The sequence below is a fragment of the Pygocentrus nattereri genome, chromosome 7, assembly GCF_015220715.1.
Source record: "Pygocentrus nattereri isolate fPygNat1 chromosome 7, fPygNat1.pri, whole genome shotgun sequence".
NCBI lineage: Eukaryota > Metazoa > Chordata > Actinopteri > Characiformes > Serrasalmidae > Pygocentrus > Pygocentrus nattereri.
The window spans coordinates 25,500,031-25,524,484 of NC_051217.1; the positions used below are offsets into that span (position 1 = coordinate 25,500,031).

The following is a 24,454-nucleotide window of genomic DNA, read 5'->3' on the forward strand; positions in this document are numbered from 1 at the left end:
GAAATGAATTTGGAACTCATTTAGGTACATAAAATCTCATAAATGTTACAAATGGACCTCAGAGAGAAAATAAAATGCAGGAAAAATGTAGATATGGGCCCTTTAAGTGTGTTCATTGTAGAGGATGTGTTAAAGGGATAATTCCACCTGATTTTTCAAAATTTTCAAATGTAATCAGAGGGGTTTGGTGTGAAATGGTTCAGATGTCTTTACAGTGGTAGTGATAGGAACCAGGTGTCGCCATGACTACAACACATTTTATTTACCATCCAGAACCACCAGAGAACCTACACGAGTCTTCTGAGTTTATATGGAATGTTGATGATGGAAAATAGTGGAAAATCTGGAATAATACGTTTTCTTTGGGGACCATTTTGCCGCACTGCGCCCTGCATGTCTCCCTCCACCATGAATGGAGTTTAAGTCCTCTAAACTATCATAAAACAGCGTCTCAGTCATCAGGCAGTGAATTTAGAACCATTTCATGTAGGAACTTTCTGTGAGGAGCTTTTAGAGGGGGACGTCTGGTTCCTATCGCCACCACTGTGAACAGTTCTGACTCGGTACGTTTATCTACAACAGATCATTTTAAACCAAACCACTCAGAACCACTCTGTTTACATCTTAACCAGTTAATTATGCAGGATTTTTGGAAAACTGTCGGAATTTCTCTACCATCTACCATGGCAGTATTGATTAATTAGGGCTTATTTTGTAACGTAAGGTGAGGGATGTTTCATTTGTTTCGCACTGGAGCCTTTTCTGCTTATTACACTGCACAGATGATGCACTATACAGACTATATAAAGCAGCACATGCACACTTTCCTTATCAGCTCTGGCGGTTTAGCCTGCTGATATTTTGGTCTAGATGTGTTTAAAATAGCATTAGCGAGCACTCCGCTTCTCCTCCGCAACAACATACAGGGTTCTAGTGTATTACATCCTTTTTTTTGAGAGATTTTCCACAAAGAATAGAAGCCCTAATGCAACAGCTCTGCGGGTCACATGCTGTTCTGACTGCAGGCTCGCTTCATTGACCGCCTTTTATCAGCTGCGTTTGGCCTTGCTTAGAAGGCCATGTGAGGACGGTCCATCGGCAAAAGCTTCAAAAAAGCAACAGATCTGACTGGGCAGTTTTTATAAGTAAATATTTTTGGCTGTTGTCAAGTGTGCCATTGAGGAGTTATTTTTGTTCCAGGTGGAGCTTTGGAGCTTCTTGTTTTTGCCGGAAAAGACACACCAGATGACACACATGAGACTGTTCAGCATGCAAACAGGCCTCGGAGTCCAGAGGTCAGGAACTGTGAGGTCTGTCCCAGCCTGCTTGCGCAGAAGTAACCAGTATCAGAAGCCAAAGTTCAAATCCATTGGTTCCTTTTTTATTCTATCAATCAACATGAGTGCTTTACAGGAGTGTTTAAAACTGAGAACACCGATGTTAAAACTGAGAAAATACGGTCTTTATTGATTTGTTTGGGATTTCACAATTTGGTAAAAATGTCACTACGTTTTTGAATTGTTCAGGGTTTAAAGCACATAAAATGGACAAAATAAAAAAAAAAAAGAAAGAAAATATTTTTTTCCCTCTACAGCTATTGGCCAAAATATCAGAAACAGGCTGCTCTTTTCTTACACAGAAGCTGTTTTGGATATTTTGGCCAACAGCAGTCGATTCAAGGACCACATGTCCATATACTGGACAACACTAATGCTAATTGCTTAAGGTGAAAGAAAAGCAGCCATTAATGGGGATAAACATGAGCCGTAACGACAAGTCGGTACACAATATTGCATTTTCGACACTCCTCTCGAGAATATAAATAAAAAAGCCTAAATCAGCTTCCTGGCATTTGGATGACCAACAAGTCCTCCTGCACAGTATTTAAAAGTCTGATCATGTTGTTTTGGCACAGGGACTGAGATTGTGACGCACAGTCGTACAATTAAACCTGTCCTTATTTCACCCAATCAGCTTCACTTCACTGGTTAAAGGAATGCTCCAGCTGTTTTTCAGCCTAGTCTCCATCCGGTGTGTCTGCAGCACACGGGCAAACTTCAGCACAGTTTCCTGAACTTAGAAAAGAGCAAAACTCTAAATACAAAGCTCTAAATTAATAGAGTCAATAGGCAGGTGCTTCATGTGTGTCAGAGCAGGGGAAAAAAAAACAAAAAATTGGCCAACTTGTAATTAAGAGTGATTTACATAACACATAATATAAATACTAAGCAAATAAAATACAAATAAATACACAGTAAACAAAGGACATAACAAAATATTCATATCCACAGTACACAAACGAAATGTGCAGCATATTCATACCAATGTAGATCAACAGTATATGATTTATGATAGTCAGTGCAAATGTTTGTACGCACTTGGTCAAATACGTGAGTTTTCAGCTGATTTTAATGCACAATTTCTATTTATTTTAACATACTGCAAGAAAAAAAGCACATTAAGCATAAAAAGGGCTATAAATGTTGCAAAGCCCACATTTTATGTTTTATTTTTTCTCCCCAATGTGTTAAATTCATCAAATAAACAGTAATTGTGTATTAAAATGTGCAGAAGTCCGTCTCTGTAGAGGACGTGGAACTTATTTGCACTCAGAACATGACAACATTGGATTTTTCCAGGGTGCACAAACTTTACACGATTCCAGTGTCTGTGTTTAAACTAGAACGGACAAAAAATGTCCCTCTGAATCACTTTTTTACTTGTTTTTGATGTGAGTTTTGACACTTCAGGCCTGAACTGAAGGCCTAAATCTGATAAACATGCTTTGCCAGTTTCAGGTGAGGGATGTCTGTAGCGTATTTTTCTGAAAGTGCTGTCCTCATGAACATGAAACTACAATTAAAACTACAATTAAAGCCAAAATTTGTTTTGTTTAGTTAATGTTAGTAACAATAAAAAGAAAAGGCTTCATTACTGAACTTTTATCATTAGTTCTTCCGTTTTCTTCTTAATTATCCCCATATCTATCATTAATAGGGTATTCTGCTAAAATGTTTATAATGCAGATCAGAATTTTAGTGACATAATGGGATAAAATGTGATAAAAATGGAAAAATCAGCTTTTAAACTTAAAGTAAAGTAACTTTTAACTTGAAATGTTCAGAGTTCACTGAACTTACCCTAATAACAAATGTCAAACACAAATTGTTCTTTTGTTCTCAATACTACAAAATTTAAAGTTTTTCAAATTTAAAGTTAACTTGGTTCTTTTTTATTGCCTGTCAGGCCTGGCCAAACAAATAAAATACAAACTTTAACAAGAATAGGCTTTAGTAACCTATAGAGCGTTTCTTGTGAAAACAAATATGTTTGGTACATCAGTACATTCGGATTACCATTCCGATTGCAAAAATTGCCAGACATGACAGGTTTAAAAAAAAAAAAAAAGTTAACTTGGTTATACAACCTCATTTCCAAAAAAGTTGGGACTAATGCTGCTATAATACACGTAGAATGTGGTTTTACATCGTCTTGCTGAAATAATCAAGGCCTTCCCTGAAAAAGACGTCATCTGGACGGCAGCACATGTTGCCAAAACGTATATATTATTCAGCATTAAGGGCGCCTTCACAGATGAGCACATCACCCGTGCCATGTGCACAATGCCCTCCTAAACCATCATGAATACTGGCTTTTGAACTGTGCGTTGATAACAAGCTGAGTGGTCTTCAGCTCGGAGGACACAGTGTCCATGATTTCCTAAAAGAAATTTAAATGTTGATTCGTAGGACCACAGGACACTTTTCCACTTCCCCTCAGTCCATTTTAAATGAGCTCAGGCCCAGAGAAGGTGGCAGTGTTTCTGGATCCTGTTTATACTTAACAGCATTTGTGGATGCAGTGATGAACTGTTTTCACAGACAGTGGTTTTCAGAAGTGTTTCTGAGCCCATGCTGTGATTTCCACTACAGAATCATGTCTGTTAGGACAGAATTTCAAATGTTGATAAAAAGCTGCACATCATTGCATTTTGTTTTTATTTATGGGCTTGTATTTTGAAGTTCAAATACTGCAGTTTTGTACTACATTGTGTCCTGAACATGGATGAAACACCCACTGTTTGTCTTTCTGTTTTAATATTGACAGATTAAGCACAACATATTAATATGGTGAGGGAACGGTAGGTGTAGGTAAACTGTTTACATATTTTTTACATTATTATTGTTGTATGAATGCTTTAGGCTCCTGGTGCCGGTTCGATTATGTGTCCAATCATACAAAAATGAATCAGTGAAGGAAATCGATGCATTCCTTTCATGGACCTGATAAAAGTCTTATTTCTCTGTAAATGTGAGGACGTGAGGAGGACTTATGTTAAAAACACTGCGAAGGCAGCAGGAATGCTTGTATTTTCATTTGCGGAATCAATCACTGTGTATAATATTAATTATCTCATGTTAATTACTGATTACTGCGCTTTTTTGTGTTCCTGATGAATTGATTATGGAGTGACCGCTAGCCACAGCTCTGGAACGTGCACTGCAGATGCAGCGGATGGAGATCAGCTGGAGAATCGCTGGAGCACCTGCCTGGTGTCTGCTGTGAGAGTGTTCACGTAACACAGGCTGTTGGGAAAAATACATGACAAATCAACCAGGTGAGGGAACAGAATGAGGGCGCACAGACTTCTGGGACAAAAACAAAACAAACAGAAAAAACAAACTGCAGTTGTCATCCTCTTCTTCGCTCCGCCTTCAGTTAGCGCAGACGCTAGGTCATGATGTTCCTGTTGATGTCATAAGACAGTCGCCGTTTAGCATTAGCCGCTAGCTGCTGGTTGGATGAGGGCAGGTTGGGGGAGAACCTGGCGGTGGCCTGCTCACGACCACTGGCACGCTCCTGAGGCACAGAATGATAACAACAATATTATTATTATTATTATTATTAATAATAATAATAATAATAATAATTTCACGTACAGCACATTTAATTTCGCCCTAAGTAGAACTGTCAGTCTGCAATGGTTCTTCAGATTGATTGAGAATGTGTTGTATATGAGTTTATATGGAACCTTTTTGAAAATCGGTCTACATGGCACTAAAACGGGTTCTTACACATCATAACAACAGAAGAACCCTGGTTTCAAAAAAGGTTCTACATAGAACACCGGTCAGCCATAACATTCTGAACACCTCCTTGTTTCTGTGTTCATTGTCCATTTTATCAGCTCCACTTACTGTATAGCTGCACTTTGTAGTTCTACAGTTACAGACTGTAGTCCATCTGTTTCACTGATACTTTGTTACCCTATTCTTCAGTGGTCAGGACCCCCATGGACCCTCACAGAGCAGGTACTAGTTGGGTGGTGGATCAGTCTCAGTACTGCAGTAGCACTGACGTGGTGGTGGTGTGTTAGTGTATGTTGCGCTGGTCTGAGTGGATCAGACACAGCACTGCTGCTGAAGATGGACAATGTAGAAACAAGGAAACTAAATTCTAGTTGTTTTGTTTGAAGCACAGTAATAAGCATGAGGCCCGAATCAGAGGCAGTATCTGTATGATGTAATGGCTGTGATGTGACTCTTTGAGAGCTTTGAATGCAGTTTCCTTTCATTAATCATCTTTGCTCTTTCCAAAGTAAACAACTTACAGAGCTGACTGCGCCCAAGTGCAGCGACTGGAGGAGGAGCTTACGGCTCAGAGACTCCGCCCGCTTATATTTCACATCAATCATCCGGTCCAGATCCTGGAGGCCGTCCAATAAGCTCTGGCTCCTTTAAGCAAAACACAATGATTCACACTGTATTTTGATCTGAAATGTTTATATTGAAAGTGTGTAACTGCTGGACAAAGACCCACTTCACACCTGAACCAACACTGACTGAGAGGGTGAAACTGGGAATTTTACGGAGCTGCTCTGAGCTTCAACAACAGTCTAGTCATAGTTCTCACTCATAGTCACCTGACACCACACTGCAGTCTCATACATCACCACAGGAGGGCAGTATAAGATCAGCAGGGCAAGACCAGTCTGGAAAATCTGGAATAATCAGTTTTCTTTGGACTATTTTGCCACATAGTGCCCTGCATGTCTCCGTCTCAGTCATCAGGCATTGAATTCAGAACCATTTCATGTAGGATCTTTCTGTGAGGAGCTTTTAGCGGGGTCGTCTGGTTCCTACTGGGAACAGTTCTGACTCGGTAAGTTTATCTAGAACACCAAACCGCTCTGAACCATTCTGTTTACATCTTAACCAGATAATTATGCAGGAATTTGTGAAAATTGGAGGAATTTTTTGTGCAAATAGAGCAAGACAAGACATATAACTTGACTGGGCTGCTCAAACATTTGCCTGCAACTGTATATTAAAGCATCTGCTATAGATTATTTTTCTCAGATTAATTATTTTGAGATAACTTTCTCCGGACACATCTAACAGTTTGCTTTGCATGCATCCACCAATAGCCGTTAACTGCAGCTGTTTGAATAAAAACCACTGCCTTGGATATGTTTGTGTATCTCTGTTTCATTCTAAAAGACGCTTCATGGCCCTCTGACAGAACATAATGAGATATATCACAATGTCTGTTGGCAAGCATTAAAACAATGTCTGTGTGTTTATAACAAAAGTGCTATAACATGGTTAATTTCCACTGGAACAGCTCCATTATTGGGAGATAATGAAATGTTGCCTGAATGGCGTATTGGTGCCATCTACAGGGGAGAGTGGGTATTGTGCTTGAGTTTTCCTCACATATCTCAAGAAAATTATTCCAAGAATTATTATTATCAACAATATTATTATCAACCCATTCATTTTGGACTCTCTCGGGAGCGCCCCCTAGCATTTGAGAAAACCAGAAGACATTGTAGAGCGGGAATTTTCCTCTCTGCCCAAACCGTGTGGAGGTGCTCAGTGTCTCTAGTAGTCCTAATTATGTGGTTTCCGACTCTAAGACTCACTGCTGTGTATAAACGTGGACTAACGTTCATCAGCACAGCTCCCAACTATGGCAGCAGCAGGAAAGCCTGAACTTTTGTTTTGAGGCTGGTTTGAGATGATTTAGACCTTCAGTTACGCCATGCTAATCGGCTAATGCTAATGCCTCTTAGCTAAAGAGGCTGGTTGTCTACATTTGCAGGGCAGTGGTGGGTGGAATGAATTTTTCCCCCAAACACTAAATAAAGGTAAAGTACAGAATGTGAAGTACGTACTGAGGTTTCGTGGGGCGGTTGTTTTCGGCAGGTCCCTGCAGAAGCTCCTTCAGCGTTGGAACACAGTCGGTTTCTCCACAGGTGGCGTCCACAGAAGGGAACGCCTCTAAAAACACTTGGGACTGCACACAAACAGGGATATAGCATGTCATTCCCAAAGTGATCAACAATAAACAAGAAACCATCGTTTAGCATGTACACTCTTAAAAATAAAGGTGCCTGCAAAGGACTCGTTGTGCCGGAGGGGAGCCCCTTGGAATTTTGTAGAAATCCTTCTTCTTCTTTCGGCTGCTCCCTTTATGGGTCGCCACAGTGGATCATCTGCCTCCATCTTGCCCTATCCATTGCCTCCTCTACTTTCACACCAACCATCTCCATGTCCACCTTCACTACATCCATAAACCTTCTCTGAGGTCTACCTCTTCTCCTTCTACCCGGCAGTTCCATCTCCAACATTCTTTGACCAATATATCCACTATTCCTCCTCAACACATGTCCAAACCATCTCAACCTGGCCTCTCTGGCTTTATCTCCAAACTGCTCCACCTTCACTGTCCCTCTGATCTGCTCATTTCTAATCTTGTCCATCCTTGTCACTCCCAACAAAAATCTCAGCATCTTCATCTCCGCCACCTCCAGCTCAGCCTCCTGTCTTTTAGACAGAGCCACAGTCTCCAAACCATACATCATAGCAGGGCGCACTACTGTCTTGTAAACCTTCCCTTTCACTCTTGCTGCTATCCTTCTGTCACACATCAGCACTGACATCCGTCTCCACCCACTCCATCCTGCCTGCACCCTCTTCTACCTTTTTTTTGCACTGTCCATTGCTCTGGATGGTTGACCCAAGATATTTGAAGTCATCCACCTTTACCACCTCTACTCCTTGCATCTTCACCTTTCCACCTGCCTCCCTCTCATTCACACACATGTATTCTGTCTTATCTCTACTGACCTTCATTCCTCTCCTCTCCAGTGCAAAACTCCACCTCTCCAGATTCTCTTCCACCTGCTCTCTACTCTCACCACAGATTACAATCTCATCTGCAAACATCATGGTCCATGGAGCCTCCTGCCTGACCTCATCTGTCAACCTGTCCATCACCATTGCAAACAAAAAGGGGCTCAAATCTGATCCCTGATGTAACCCTACCTTCACCTCCATCTCCAACTGCACACCTCACCACTGTCTCACTATCCTCATACATGTCCTGCACCACCCTAACATACTTTTCTGCTACACATGACTTCCTCATACAGTACCACAGTTCCTCTCTTGGCACCCTATCATATGCCTTCTCTAGATCCACAAAGACACAATGTAGCTCCTTCTGACTTTTTCTGTACTTCTCTACCAACACTCTCAACGCAAAAATTGCATCTGTGGTACTCTTTCTGGGCATGAAACCAAACTGCTGCTCACTGATCTGAACTTCTCGCCTTAGCCTTGCTTCAACAACTCTTTCCCATACCTTCATGGTGTGGCTCATCAACTTTATACCTCTGTAAATTTAGTAGAAATCCTGAAATTCCCTAATGAATTCAGTGAAATCTGTAATGCTTAGCTTTACTTTATTTAACATAAATATAACAAACATGCTTGCTGTATTTACTCTCATTTCATTGTTATATTTTGGTTGGAAGCAAAAGGGTTAAAATCTCGAAACGCCTAACTGAAAATGATCCAATCAGGATTGTTTTCTCTGTGGTATCTGGGTAGATATAGCTGAGCTGCTCTCCCATTGGTTAGGACTTCAGGAGCTGGACTGAAGGCCTTGCATGTTAGATTAACTACCCACATAATTAGTGACAAATGAACCAGCCAATCATGCTTCAATTGACAATTTGAGAGTAAAAATGTCATTCTAGGCTTTTTGAAAGTTCTAGATATGTCACTGAACAGGAATGTAGCGTAAGCAGGTCCGGTTAGTTGTTAGGAATGGAAAAGGAGGCGGCAGCTCTGTATCAGGATACTTTACTGAAAGAGTTGCTGTAAAACTGACACATACGAGCGCAGATATAATGAAAATGACTGTCAAGTTATATTAAAAATTTCACCTTTTTGAGCCTCAATTTATCAATATTGGTTTTTAAATCAATCATATAGAATTCCAGTCACCACAGTAGAGCTCGTCCCCACAGTCATGTGTGAAGCTGAGACCATATTTTGAGGTAAAAAACACATTTTCTGCAATTTTAACTGCAATATTATACATAACTGTAGAACATGTGATTTAAATGACAAAGAAAACAAACACCAAATAAATATAAAATATGTAATGAAAGTTCCCCAAGAGTAATGTCACAGGTGTGACTGCATAACAAAAAAAAAACTGTTATTTTGAAATAAAAGTCACACTGATGACGTCTCTCAACTTCCTTTGACCTGTTTTCTGAGGATCTATGAAGAAAAGCTCATGGTGAGTCCACTGTGTCTTTCAGTTCTCAGAGATTTTCTCATTCAGCTCATGATCTCATATGAAGCTTTTAGCTGACGTCACTGGTGTGACCGACTTTATTCTGAGGTCATTGTGGAAAAATATAACACAAATGGATTAAATTCCATATTTTAGTGGATGTTCCATGACCGACAGCGTGTGGTTTGATGTTCTGTAGCGGCCGTTTAGTAAAATGCATTGTTCATTAAAAAAACGTCTCTGGTGTTTCCTTTATGTGGAACACCAATGACAATCAGTAACAACAGTGACTCCTATAGAGACAGAATAGTGGACGTTTCTATAGAATGACCAGTCACTAAAATCCCAAAGGGACACCAGCAGGAATCAGCGTTACTTGTAGAGGATTTTTTTTGTTTGCTTTGTTGCTAATTTTCCATCAAGTTTTGGCAATTATGGCACAAACTGAAGGCTTTATGATCGTGTCACATATGTTCAAAAGTTTTGTTATTTTTTACTAGTGTCCCAAGACAACACTATCACTAATACTGTCTGTATACTAATACACTATGATACTGTTTTACTTCTAAATAAACCTAATTAGCTTTAATATGTAACATTCAATAAATAATTAAACCTAATTACTTTTAATATGTAATATTCAATAAATAAACCTAATTACCTTTAATATGTTATATTCAATAAATGAAATAAACCTAATTACCTTTCTTATGTAATATTCAATAAATAAACCTAATTAGCTTTAATAGGTTATATTCGATAAATAAAGCTATAATATGACAAACAATAATAATTCACAATATTAATAATCGGACATGTTGAAACATTGGGTGTTTTCATATTTTCAGTCTTACCACATTATTCAGAGAGGACAGTGCCAGGTCTGAGTTCTCCACTGCTGTCCAGCTCCACCATTGGCCGGCTGGCGCTATCTCGGATTCCGCCCCTCTGCTGTCATCCTCCTGCTTAAAGGTGGCCCACGAGTCATCTGACTGGTGGAACGATTGGACTCCAGTCCAATCAGACGTCCAGGACATGGGCTCATCTGCATCAGTAGAGGTTCTATGTCCTGTTGGTTTAAACAGTTTTTGTTACAAAAAAAAATTAAAAATACACTAAAGCAAGAGTTTCACCCAAAACCCTAAATACCAGAAAGACCAGCCAAGGTGTTTAGTGCTTCTTTGGTTTTAGGCAGGCAAGTTTATTTATAGAGCCCCTTTCTAACACTGCTATCACTCAAAGTACTTTACAAATGGGAAAATACAGAGTCAGAGTTGTTTAAAAACAAGTAAACGTGAAAAGAAAAACACAATTAAAAAAACGAAGTTAGATTAGGATTACAAAAAATGCCATTAGAGAGGGAAAAGGGTCTAGAAACGCTAACAGTGTGTAACTCGAGCTGAAAGCTGCTCAAACAGGAATGATTTCAGGCTGGTTTGAAGTGTCCAGTATCAGCTCTTCTAATGCTCTCTGTCCACTGGGGTCCGTTTAAGAACAGCACAGTATCTAAACACTTCTAAACGCTTCTCCATGTTTAGTCTCCACCTTTCGCAGGACCCTAACCCTAACTTCCAGCCCAGGACTGCCACTACTTTCACTCAGTAATGCATGTAAACATTCAACCTCTTGGCTTCAAACCATAAACCCTGAACTGTAAGAGTCTTTAATGCTTTGTACTGTCAGAATCTTATAAACGGCCATTTGCATGTTATTATGACTCTGCTTTGATGTTTGTCATCGTAAATAAACGGGACGTTGGCACAAACCATGTCATACTTTTTCATTAATAAACTTCTTTGATGACCCTATTTCAAAAGTGAGCAAAAACAGGCTATTTTTGTTTACTACCTGCTAACTCCACCTGCATTACTGCTAATCCCGGATTAACGCAAAGTGGAATTCAGTGGATTACAGGATCTGCAGCTAAACGAGCAATAAAAACAACCGTGGAAAGAAAGAACTGAGAAGAGCTGAGGAGCAGCTCTGAGCCCGATGTGTTTAGGACTGTGGTGGTGAGTCGCTCTGCCCACCTGTTACCTTTCAGATGAGGCAGCTCTGCTTGTGGCCCGTTTATAATGACCTGTTTCTGTTCCCAACACAACGTAGCCCTTTTTCACAGTCTCTGATGTGCTTCTAATATTGTAGGACCAAGGAAAAAAAAAGGGCCTTAACCAACTATAGATGAGTTGCAACCAATAATGTAACAGTAGTGGCCCTGTGACCGTAAGGTCGCCGGTTTGATCCCCAGAGCCGACAGTACGTGACTGAGTTGTCCTTGAGCAAGACACCTAACCCCCAACTGCTCCCTGGGCGCTACGGATAGGGCTGCCCACCACTCCAGACAAATGTGCCCACTGCCTCCTAGTGTGTGTGTGTGCGTGCTCACTATGTGGTGTTTCCCTATGTGGATAGGTTCGATTTTGACGGTGAAATTTCCCCTGTTGTGGGACTAATAAGGGTCTCTTTACTTAATTCCTATTTCATAACCATTTTCCAACCTTTACAATTAAACAGGCTGTTCCTGTTACTGTGCCTTTAAGACTGATATATGTAAATGAGCTCTGATACAGCATGAATAGGCGGGGCTAACTGGTGTAGGCCCAAATGCATAAATGTACTGTTTTTTGTGACATCACAAAAACACTGGAATGAAACCCACTTTCAGTCTCCCAGGGAGTCACCACCAGTGCCAATCAATCACCGTTCTTCCTCGCCTGAGTATTGATGTGTGGCACCAGTGTCCGAGTATTGTTACGTCTTTAGTTAGTATATAATCCCATTTAGTTATCATATAATCCCGTTTAGTTAGCATATAATCCCGGGCTTTTATCTTAGTTCTTTGTAAAGTGTATCATCTTTTAACCGCATGCATATGATCAGTCTGGTAACATCAAGGTGTGAACCAGGGGTGCCAAACTCGACCACTGACAGGGCCATTTTAAATATCTCTCCCTCAACAAATCTGTGGGCAAGCTGTGTTTATTTTATTTTTACTGAACATTCGGATCTAACAGCCATGACCCCTAGTGGCCACTGTCTCTAATAGTAATGTCTCTGATAGTAAGAGGATAGTGGGACACTGTTGGCCCAGCCTTTTCTGGGCGGCCCACCAGAGTTTAAGCAGAGAGTTAGACACAATTCCATGGATCATCACTCATTTTCCCCTCACAGTCCAATTTACTGACTTTGCTTCCTTCTTTTCTTTAGTCTTACTGTGTAAATCAGTTTAGTAATCCAGAGTAATCTACATTGCAGTGCATACTGGGAACTGTAATTCATGGTGAAATGGGCTAAAATTATTAGAACATTAAAATAATTTTGTGGGCTGAATAGCATTGAGCCTGACTCAGCCCGTGGATCTTGTGTTTGACACATTGGGGAGTGAACTGGATTATGTTTACATCAAACTACATTAAACTCCTTTATTTTAAAAAAAGTGAGGAAAATTGGATTTTCCAAGATACGGAACCCTTAAATTGCAAATATTAATAATATAAACTACAATATTTTTAAGCTGAAATCCACCCATATATTAACAAACAAAAATGTGCTTCTTCAAGGGTTCCTTAGTCAACACAGCGGTTCTATTTGGAACCATTAGCACGCTTAAATGGTTCTTTGCATGGTGAAATGGTTCTTTGGACGGATGGAGAATGTGTTGGTTCTATATATCAAACAAAATCTCCTATTTTTATGGTGTCAAGCTCATATACAATAAAAGATCCGTTTTTGGTTCTATACAGAACAAATACAGCACACTCTCCAGCAGTCTGAAGAACCATTTCACCATGCAGAGAACCATTTAGGCACGCAAATAGTTCTTTCAGCGTTCATGTTCTATACAGAACCATTGTCTTTACTAAAAACCCTGAACGAACCATATTTTTAAAGAGTGCAGATGGTTCCTTAAATGATTTCAAGCTTGTAAACAATAAAAGAACCATTATTAGTGCTTTATAGAACGATCTACAACACATTCTCTATCCAGCTGAAGAACTATTTCACCATGTAGAGAACCATTTAATCATGCCAATAGTTCTTTGAGTGTCAACAGTACCAACCGGATACCACTGCCCCTCAGTAGGCTCTGAGGTCTCACCTGTTTTAGGTGAAAATGAACAGAGAACCTGAGTGAGAGACTCAGACTGACGGAGCTGCTGGTAAATCTGCAAATGATCGACTGTGTTCGCCCTGAATAGGAGTAAATCCATGGCTCCAGGCAGCGCCATGATGCGGGTCATCCCAGGACATGTTACTACTCCGCACTGTCCCCAGAGAAAGAGAGAGAGAGAACGAGAGAGAGACAGAGAGTGAGAGAGAGACACAGAGCGCGAGAGAGAGAGAGAGAGAGAGAGAGAGAGAGAGAGAGAGAGAGAGAGAGAAAAATAGAGAGACAGGGTATGAGAGAGAGAGACAGAGAAATAGAGAGAGAGAGAGAGAGAGAGAGAGAGAGAGAGAGAGAGAGAGAGAGAGAAAGAGAAAGAGAAAGAGAAAGAGAAAGAGAGAGAGAGAGTTCCGTACCACTGTCTTCACTAAAGGAACCCTTGAAGAAGAACCCTTTTCCTCTTTTGTTAAATAAAAGAGTATTTAAACAAAACATACAGTTCTCTTACCAGGCCATATATGTTGCGAAAACAACCTGATTTCAAATCACTGTTTTTGTGATGTCACAAAAACATACATATTTACACACGTCTGTATATTCAGCCTACTGCAGTTTAGCTCCACCCACTCACAGTAACATTATAAGGAGGCTTCAGGCAAGACTGCTTTTTGAAATTAGGTGCAAAACAAACCAGCCAATCAAAACAGAGCTCATTTTCATACATCAGTCTTAAAGGCACAGTAACAAAAACAGCCAGTTTGATTCTAAGGGATAATATTAAGGGATATTAAGGGAATTCTAAGGGATAAATAGAAGTTAGAAAAAATTAATTATGACTGTGTTTGGAACATAAAACCATGCGTACATTATAAAAGTACAATAAACAGGATGTACTGTACTCACCAATGCCATCATGCATCCCAGAAGGCACTTGTTGGAGCTCGTTGAACTCTTCTGTCCATATCTGCTCCTCCCCGGCCTGCATAAAGACCCCAAACTCATCCTCCTCTTCCTCACCCACCTCCACAGGCCTTTCGTTCGTGGCCACTTTGCTCCAGTCCTGGCCTCTCTCCTGCTCTGACAGAAGCTGGGATTCAGGCTGAGGCCTTAAGCTCCTAAAGCTAGCCCCCACCTCTTCCTGCCTGCTGCGGGCTGGAGGGGCTGTTGCTATGGCTGTGGTGGAGTTGGAGGTGCTAGTGAAGGCTGGATTAATCAGGCAAGCAGTGGCAACAACAGCAGAGGCTTTGGGAGAACCTCGTGATGGAGATTTAGCAAACCACTGTTCTTCACAACCACTGTTTACTTCCATCTGCTGAGGTGGACAGTGTTCCTCCAGTGGTTCTACATGACCCTGACCAGGATCCTCCCGAGGACTCCTGGTGTTGGCAACGTCCAAGGGGTCATCTTTCTCCATTTCTTCCGTGTAGATGACCACCTTAGACTGGATTTTCTCACTTTTAAGTGAGTCTTTGTCCATCCTGGCCTTGAATTCATTCTCCACTCCTGTAGGATCACGACCTTGACAAGTCCTAGCTGTGTCCAAGGATTCAACATAATCTTTCTCCATTTGAAGAGAATGGTTGACGGCCTCAGTTTGGCTATTCTCATTTTCCACTCCTGCAGGATTATGACCCTGACCAGGATCCTCTACTGGACTCTTGGTGCTGGTCATGTCCAAGGATTCATCACTGTCTTTCTCCATTTCCTTAGTCCTTATGACCACCTCAGGCTGGTTCTTCTCAATTTTAAGTGAGTCATTGACTATTATGGCCTTGGATCCATTGTCCATTCCTGCAAGGTCTTGACCCTGACCAAAATCCTCCACAGGACTATTGATGCTGGCCATGCTCAAGGCTTCCTCCTTCTCCATTTGAAGAGAATGGATGACCACCTCAGACTGGATATTCTCATTTTTAATAGAGTCTTTGCCCATCATTGCAAGGTCACGAGCCTGACCAGCATCTTTCAGTGCACCCTTGGTGCTGGCCATATTAAAGGATTCACCTTTCTCCATTCTATTATTGTAGATGACCACCTCAGACAGGTCAGTATCACTTTTAAGTGAGTCTTTGTCCTTCCTGACCTTGAATCCAGTCTCCATTCCTACAAGGTCATGACCCTGACCAGGATCCTCCACTGAACTATTGGTGCTGGCCATGCTCAAGGCTTCCTCCTTCTCCGTTTGAAGAGAATGGATGACCACCTGAGACTGGCCAATCTCCCTTTTATGTGACTCTTCATCCATCTTGGCCTTGAATCCAGTCTCCATCACTGCTAGGGCATGACTCTGACAGGGATCTTCCACTGGACTATTGGCACTGGTCATCTTCAAGTCTTCAATGTTCTCCATTTCCTTACAATGCATGACCTCTTCAGACTGGTTCTTCTCATTTTTAAGTGAGTCTTTATCCACAGTGGCCTTGGATCCACTCTCCACTCCTGCAAGGTCATAATCATAACTGGCATTCCCCAGAGGACTCTTGGCACTAGCCATGTCCAAGCCTTCATCTTTTTCCATGTCCTCAAACCATTTGACCTCCTCAGACTGGTTCTTCTCAGTATTAAGTGAGCCTTCATCCATCGTGGCCTTGGGTCCATTCTCCATTCCTAAGAGCTCAAGATTCTGACCAGGATCCTTCCTTGGACTCTTGGTGCTAGCCAGGTCCAAGCCTTCATGTTTTTCCATGTCCTCAAACCATTTGATCTCCTCAGGCTGGTTCTTCTCATTCTTAAGTGAGTCTTTGTTTGTCCCAGCCATGTATCCAGACTCTTCTCCTGCAAGGTCATGACCCTGACCAAGATCCTTCTTTGGAGTCTTGGTCCTAGCTATGTTCAAGGCTTCATCTTTTCCCATTTTTTCAGACTGTATGTCCACCTCAGGCTGGTTCTTCTCAATGTTTAGTGAGTCTTTGCCTACTGTGGCCTTGGATACGTTCTCCACTCCTGCAAGTTCATGATCATGACCAGGATTCTCCAAGACACTCTTGGTGATGGCCATGTCAAGGCCTTCAGCTTCCTCCATTCCTTCAGAAAGGATGACCACCTCATTGTTACTTTTAGATGAGTCTTTGTCTATTCTGGACCCCTCAGTGTCATCTGAGGGAAGTCTGGATACATTAACTATGTTAGCTATGTTATCCAGTTCCTCTGGCCTGTACTCTTTGGGTTTTGGCACATCACTGCCAAAATGCATGCCCTTGGTCACAATGTGGTTCAGATTTACATCTGCAAGGTCACTCTTATGTTTAATGTTAGCTGTGGCCTCCTCTGCGCTGTCTTTGCAAGGTCTGGGCACTTCCTGCACTGCACTGGAACTAGTTTCAGCAGAGGTGTCTCCTTCGCACCTGTGCAGGTGAGTCTCGTCATTGTTAACCTTCTTGATGCCAGCAGTGTTCTTGTTTACAGTTCCTGGCTGTGTGCTGTAAGCTGCATGCTTGTGTTTAGCCTTCAGACATGCTGTTACGGCATACTCTGCAGTTTTTGATGCATCAACCTGTGAGCTGAAATCCCTTTTAGCCCCTTGTCCATGTTCATCTCTACTCTCAGCTGCTGAGCTTTTCTCGGAGGATTTCACCACTTTACTTGACTTTCTCCACTTCCGGACAACCGGTGGTTTGACCTGGCGAGCTCCGTCATCTTCACTCACCCGTCTTCCTCGGCCAAAGCTGTACGTGTCACCCGCTGACCTTTCGGCCGGATTCAGATTTAACTGTGAACCTGCAGCTCTGGATCCAGTTGGCCTGCTGTTTCCCACAGTGCAGAGATAACTGCATCCTTCCGCTTTGAGGAATAGGCAGCGGGTCTGGGTCTGCCGGACCCCCTCAGAGCCCTTCAGAGTGGCCACAGTCACCAGTGCGCCAGGAGTGCGGAACGTTAGGTTCTCCTTCGTTTTCCTGCAAATAAAAACAAAAATAATTACCTTTTATATGGACTAGCATTAAAGGCTATATATACACCCCGTGACCCTGAGGGAGAAGTTATATACATATAAAATAATTTAAATAATAAAAAAACTGGAATAAATTTTAAATACATTTTTGGAATTGGAGTAAAATACTAATGATAATAACGATATGCACTATAATAATGATGATGATAACAGTGAGTTTTATTTCAACAAAACGAAAAATAATTAAATGCATGAAAAAAATTGAAAATGAAAAAATTTAGCAAGAGATGACATAAAAAATGTACAGAGCCCTGCTGGTGACATCCTGTATAAATAAAAATAAGGTGTGGGAACGAGATAATAAAGTTTTAATCATCTTATTCCCATGCCTTACTAAGTCATGGCCACACATTATTTTTATTTATACAGGATGTCATCAGCAGGGCTCTGTAAAAATGTAATAAGAAAAGAATGGTTAAAATAACAATAATACTTACAATAATAATAATGAATAAAACATGATAAGTGGATGATACACTCCTAAAACACTACTAAATGATATTGTAACAGAAAACCTGACCATCCTCTCTGCATCATCTGCTTCGTCTGCTGACGGTTCTGATGTTCTCCTGCAGTTTTCCTCCTGTTTCTGGCATTGAAGCCTCCACTGACGGCCCACGCCCTCAGGCCTTTGATCAAAGGGATTGCGCCGAACCCGATGGCTCCGAAACTTAGGGGGGCGCTGCTTCTTCCACAGCCTTGCAGCAGCTCCCTGTGGGCCATGTCCAGGCACAGGGAGTTGTTGTTGTTGTTCTGCTGTAGCATTACAGTGGGGGGTGTACAGGATACCACTAAACACTGTGGAGGGAAACATCAGATCAGCTGAGGTTAGTCAGGCTAAATAAACACAGATCCATCTCAGTCACAGCATCTTCCCATGAGTAAGCCCAGCAGGAGTTAAAGGGCCAAAATCATGGAAAACCAGAGTGTTCCTCACTTTTTTAAATGACTGATGTTGAATGTTAAAACAGTTAAAGTTTCAACGCCCTGTAACAATAGCAGAACCTTGTCTGGTGCTACATAGAACCATTCTGAAAAAGGTTTTATTCAGGAACTTACAAAACATTCTCCATCAATCTGATGAACCATTTCAGCATGCAGAGTGATCACACAATGTTCTTAGCACTGCAGGGAAAAATTTGAGCGCAAAAAAAAATCTAGAATACCGGCCCTTTAAGTGTCTCGAAAGCTTTTGATGATGCAAATATAAAGCCATGTAAACACAATGGCATTCAGACGTTTGAAATTTGATGCAAAATGAACCATTTCTGTCATTTTATGCTTAATGTGGATTTAAATATTACAAACTATGAACCAGACAGTCACTTTAGATGTTTTATTCAATTATTTGAAGTTAGGAAATGATCTATTTTTAAGTGTAATTATTTATTTTACATTTATTGCTCACCTGCCTACAGATTTAATCTCCACTTTTGGAATATGATGAATTCTGGATATTAATGTTATCAGAACTTCATCCTTGATGTTCTCCAGTGTTCTCAGTCAGTTTAGAACATTCTGCAGCTCTGTTCTTCACTCTGGACTCATCTGACATTTCAACATTTCTATTTACAGCTTCATCCTAAGGAACTGAAAGCTGTGAAGCTGCTTAGAATGAGCAGATTACAGTCATTTATACAGTTATCTAAAACCAGATTGGGTTTATATTATTGAACATTTATTTTTTAATTGATTGTATTGATATATTATTGATTCCAAACTTTTGAACGCCATTGTAAAACTATAAAGCTCAATTTAACACAATAACAGTATCTTCAGGTAAACTTCATGCAGGTAAAGTATCTTGTGAGCTAACGATACTTTGAATATAAGAAACATCGATATACACTATATTGCCAAAAGTATTCGGCCGTCTGGCTTCACACGCAAATGAACTTGAGTGGCATCCCATTCTTAATCCATAGGGTTTAATTTGATGTCAGCCCACCCTTTGCAGCTATAACAGCTTCAACTCTTCTGGGAAGGCTTTCCACAAGGTTTAGGAGTGTGTTTATGGGAACTTTTGACCATTCTTCCAGAAGCGCATCTGTGAGGTCACACACTGATGTTGGACGAGAAGGCCTGGCTCGCAGTCTCTGCTCTAATTCATCCCAAAGGGGTTCTGTCGGGTTGAGGTCAGGACTATGTGCAGGTCAGTCAAGTTCTTCCACACCAAACTGGCACATCCATGTCTTTATGGACCTGCTTTGTGCACTGGTGTGCAGTCATGTTGGAAGAGGAAGGGACCGTCCCCAAACTGTTCCCACAAAGTTGGGAGCAGGAAATTGTCCAAAATCTCTTGGTGCTGAAGCATTAGGAGTTCCTTTCACTGGAACTAAGGGGCCGAGCCTAACTCCTGAAAAACAACCCCACACCATAATCCCCCCTCCACCAAACTTTACACTAGGCACAATGCAGTCAGACAAGTACCGTTCTCCTGACAACTGCCATACCCAGACTCGTCTATCGGATTTCCAGTTGGAGAAGCGTGATTGGTCACTCCAGAGAATCCACTGCTCCAGAGTCCAGAGGCGGCGCTTTACACCACTGCATTCCACGCTTTGCATCGCACTTGGTGATGTAAGGATGGGATGCAGCTACTCGGCCATGGAAACCCATTCCATGAAGCTCTCTATGCTATTCTTGAGCTGATCTGAAGGCCACATGAAGTTTGGAGGTCTGTAGTGATTGACTCTGCAGAAAGTCGGTGCACTATGCGCCTCAGCATCCGCTGACCCCCGGCTCATTTTACATGACCAACCACTTCGTGGCCGAGTTGCTGTCGTTCCCAATCGCTTCCACTTTGTTATAATCCCACTGACAGTTGACTGTGGAATATTTAGTAGTGAGGAAATTTCATGACTAGACTTGTTGCACAGGTGGCGTCCTGGTACCACACTGGAATTCACTGAGCTCCTGAGAGCGACCCATTCTTTCACTAATGTCTGTAGAAGCAGTCTGCAGGCCTAGAGGCTTGGTTTTATACACCTGTGGCCATTGAAGTGTTTGGAACACCTGAATTCAAGGATTTGGATGGGCAAGTGAATATTTTTGGAAATATAGTGTATTTAAAAAGCTGTTTATGTTGGCAGTAAGTGTTTATTTGCTCAGAAAAAACAATACTATTAGAATAAATACAGATAGTATTACTACAATAAGTTGATTTTATGTATGTCAGTCTGTTCATTCAAACATTTCCTGCCCTCTCCTCAGGGATGTCCACTATTATTTGTGGCTATCATTAAATACCTGCTTTATCTAATCAGTATTGATATAACTTGGATAACTTTTTATTTTTATTTGCATTTATTCTGAGGATATATGGTGATTTTATGAGAATAAGCACATGTACTGCTCAGATAAATGGGTCTAAATGATATGTTCAGGTGCTTAAAATCAGCTTTAAACATAATCAAATCCGTTATACTGGAGCTTATTTCCCTTATAACACTGTAAACGTTACAGTTCCTCTTACTACACTGTCAATGTTGGAACAAAACCTTGTTTCTTCACCGTTTTTGTCTTTTTTTGGGTTGTAATCTTAGAAATATCAGCAGTTCTTCACAATGTGTGAAGGTTTCCTGATAAATGAACCAGAAATTGTCCAAAATTTCCTGGAATTGGACATCTTTACATTAACGTACATCAGGCCTCGTTCTCCGGTATCATGCTAAGTCTGTTCTTATGTGTATTCTTGAGAAAGGTTCTAAGAAAAAGTCTACGTCAGATTCATGATGTGTTCTTAAAGTCTACGTCAGATTCATGAGGTGCAGAACTGTTATCACCTTTGTGCTCTTGAGTGTGTTTAGATTCTGTTCTTACCTAGGGCTGGGTGATAAAACGATAACGATAATTATCGCGATATAACATTTTCTCAATAGACCAATGAGAAAAATTAGATGAATATATGATATAATAGACCATTCCCCCACTTCCACGTTCAGCGAAAGCCCTGGTGTTTTTTTCTACTGCAAGGAAAGCGATTACTCTGCTGCCGCCAGGAGAGGGCGCACTTCAGAGTTTGTCGACATGATTAGTGAGTGAGGGGCCGACGAGTAAAAAAGGGTCGCCAAATATATTTTAGCAGCATCTGAAATGTGGAGTTATACATTCCCTCACCTCTTTCTGTACATCCTAACAAGCTTTAGCAGTGTTAAATCACATCTGCTCCTCTCAACTACAGCCCTGTTACAGCGCTCAGTCATATTTTGGTATTAGTCTTTTTCCAAACAACAAAGGTGAAAGAAAATGGTTCATGTGAGTTACAAGGCCTGACGGTAAACTTGAGGAAGCTGTGAGGTATTAGAGAGCAGGAGAATGCTATTTTTTGCCAGGCTAGCTCATTTTAGCAGCTGGATAACTTGAAGCAGCTCCGTCACTCACACAACACGGCGAACTGACGTTGCTGTAGATCAAACACGTCACAAAAGCACTGATTTCAGTTTAAACTTACTTGAAAGGAGGACTCTGTTTGTCTGGTGTTGATATATTTCAATTCAGCCCTTAAACACTATGATAGACTAAAGAAACCCAGACGTCTGCCAGGTTAGCTGGTGTCTGAGTACTGTGATATGCTCTGACATGCCGAACCAGCTGATGTTTGCTGTTCATATTATGCTGACATTGTTTTTACATACTAAACAATTTAGCATTTGTAACTGGATAGCCGAGCACTTGTCACCAGACAGCTAAAATAATCTGTTTTCTTTCTTAAATTATAACTATTAAAACTGCAGCGGTGCTTTTCCAGCTGGTAAAACAGCTCACCAGATGCTTCCTCCCACCGTCCCAGGACAGTGAAATGCTCCACTGGCTTGTGAGTGTTTGTCATAAAGGACAGTTTAAAACAGCGACTAACCACCCAGGAGCAAAAATCAGCCTCAAACCTGAAAAAAGCAATAATTTGACATTTATCGCGATCTGTATCGATATGAATTTTGTTTATCATGATAATATTTTTGGCCATATTGTCCAGATCTATTCTTACCTAAGAACAAATCCCAGATAAGAGAACATCGGTGTGTCAGAGTCTTCGTAAAAACTGCGTAAGTGGGTTTTAAGAAGGAGTTTCTTCTTAAGAACGGTTGGAGAATGAGGCCCATTAAACAACGAGAGCATAAAGTTACCATTCTGGAGATTCAAGTTTTTTTCTCAGACAGGGATGATGCGCATGTGGTTTGTACTGCTGTTATTGGTCACACAGGGATCAATGATATCTATCTACAGTCATATGCTCAGGTCTGAACACCCCAGTATCGCTCACAATAAAACTTAATACATCCTCTACAGAGCACACACACACTTACACATGACATATGTCATGTTTCTATTACTTGCTAAATGTAACACAGTGGAAAAATACATAAAATATAAATTTCACACAGGCCACATGTGTTTCATTTTTTCCATAATGTGTTAAATTTGTCAAATAAACAGTAATTGTATAATAAAATGTGCAGAAGTGAGTCTTTGTAGAGGATCTGTAACTTATTTACACTCAAATCAACAAAATACGGAAACTGAACAGAAGAGCAGGAACGTTTGCCTACAACTGTATATAACTGTATATCACTGTTGTTGGGACAAAACTTTGTATCTCCATTTTTGTAATTTTTCAGTTTTTAACATAATTTGAAAAAGTCTGTTGTTCTTTACATTGTGTGTAAATTTCATGATGGATGGACCAAAAGAAATGGAACAAAATTGCTTGGAAAAAAATGTGGTTCCATTTACATTAAAACTAAAGTAGCTTTTTTCCTTCTCCTGTAAAGTTACCATTTTGGAGATTGAGGTTTTGTTCTGACAGCAACAATATGCCTATTTACTATACATACATATAACCAAATATATGCTGTGTTTACAAACATGTACACACACACATACATAAATATATACATACATATATATATTTATTGCTGTTGTCAGAAGGAAACGTTGTATCTCCAAAATGGTAACTTTAGAGGAGAGGGAAAAAACCTTCTTTACTTTTAATGTAATGTCAATGGAACCAGACGCCTTTCCAAGTAATTTTGGATCATTTCTTTTGCTCCAATCATCAAGAAATCTACACACATTATAAAGAACAACAGGCTTTCAAATTATGTCAAGACAAGAAACATGGAGATGGATTTGTTCTGACAGCAGATATACATCCATGCACAGTTACATACAGCCCTATATGTAATGCAGAACATCTCCATCAGCCACTAACGTGTGCATATTATAATACATTATTACACATAATATATATATCATAATTGACATATGTGTGTGTGTATATATATATATATATATATATTCACAATTCACACACGCACGGAAGCCACAGTGGCGGTTCAGGACGTTCAGCCTCTCAGTGGTGATGCTCAGTGAAGATGCCGCAGGCGGCGTGATGCGCGCACCTGCGTCAGAAACGGCTCTCACAAACATCCACGGACCAATCAGATCAGATCAGATCAGATCAGATCAGATCAGAGATAATCGATCGCCTCGGTGTGTCGGTGTGTGCTGCCTCACCTCGCGGCCGAGTCCATCTTCTCTTCCCCTGCTCGCGCACTGAGCTCGAGTCACGAATCCTCTCTGAATCACACCGAGGAGCGCGAAGCTGCTGCTCCGCCGCGCATGCGCCTTTCACTACCACCTCCGCTCGCCATGGCCTTATCGATCACATATCGATGACGTATCGATCGCATAATCTGCTCGAAGTCCCCGGTCGAAGCGTCTTCGAGCCAAACCACAGCAGCACGCGCTGCGGAGGATCAAAGCACCGCCCCACCGGAAACGAGACGCAAAGCCACCGCAATCCG

General features: G+C 41.0%; 1 protein-coding gene across 1 annotated transcript; it reads right to left on the reverse strand.

Moving 5' to 3' along the window:
* Positions 1-3,885: 3,885 nt before the first annotated feature.
* si:ch211-14c7.2 lies at positions 3,886-24,454 on the reverse strand. Its single transcript, XM_017723430.2, has 7 exons — positions 24,165-24,454; positions 18,169-18,446; positions 14,603-17,592; positions 10,449-10,663; positions 7,178-7,299; positions 5,612-5,735; positions 3,886-4,860 (listed from the first exon to the last, which is right to left on the reverse strand). The coding sequence occupies exons 2-7, from the start codon at positions 18,411-18,413 to the stop codon at positions 4,732-4,734; spliced, it is 3,825 nt and encodes a 1,274-aa protein (XP_017578919.1). The 5' UTR covers positions 18,414-18,446; positions 24,165-24,454; the 3' UTR covers positions 3,886-4,731.

Coding starts and splice junctions, on each gene's coding strand:
- si:ch211-14c7.2 (XM_017723430.2), bottom strand. CDS start 18,413: ATGCTACAGCAGAACAACAACAACAACTCCCTGTGCCTGGACATGGCC. Junction 7,300..10,448: donor TGTCCTCTCTGAATAATGTG/GTAAGACTGAAA, acceptor GTTTGTGTGCAG/TCCCAAGTGTTTTTAGAGGC. Junction 4,861..5,611: donor ACTTGGGCGCAGTCAGCTCT/GTAAGTTGTTTA, acceptor TCTGTGCCTCAG/GAGCGTGCCAGTGGTCGTGA.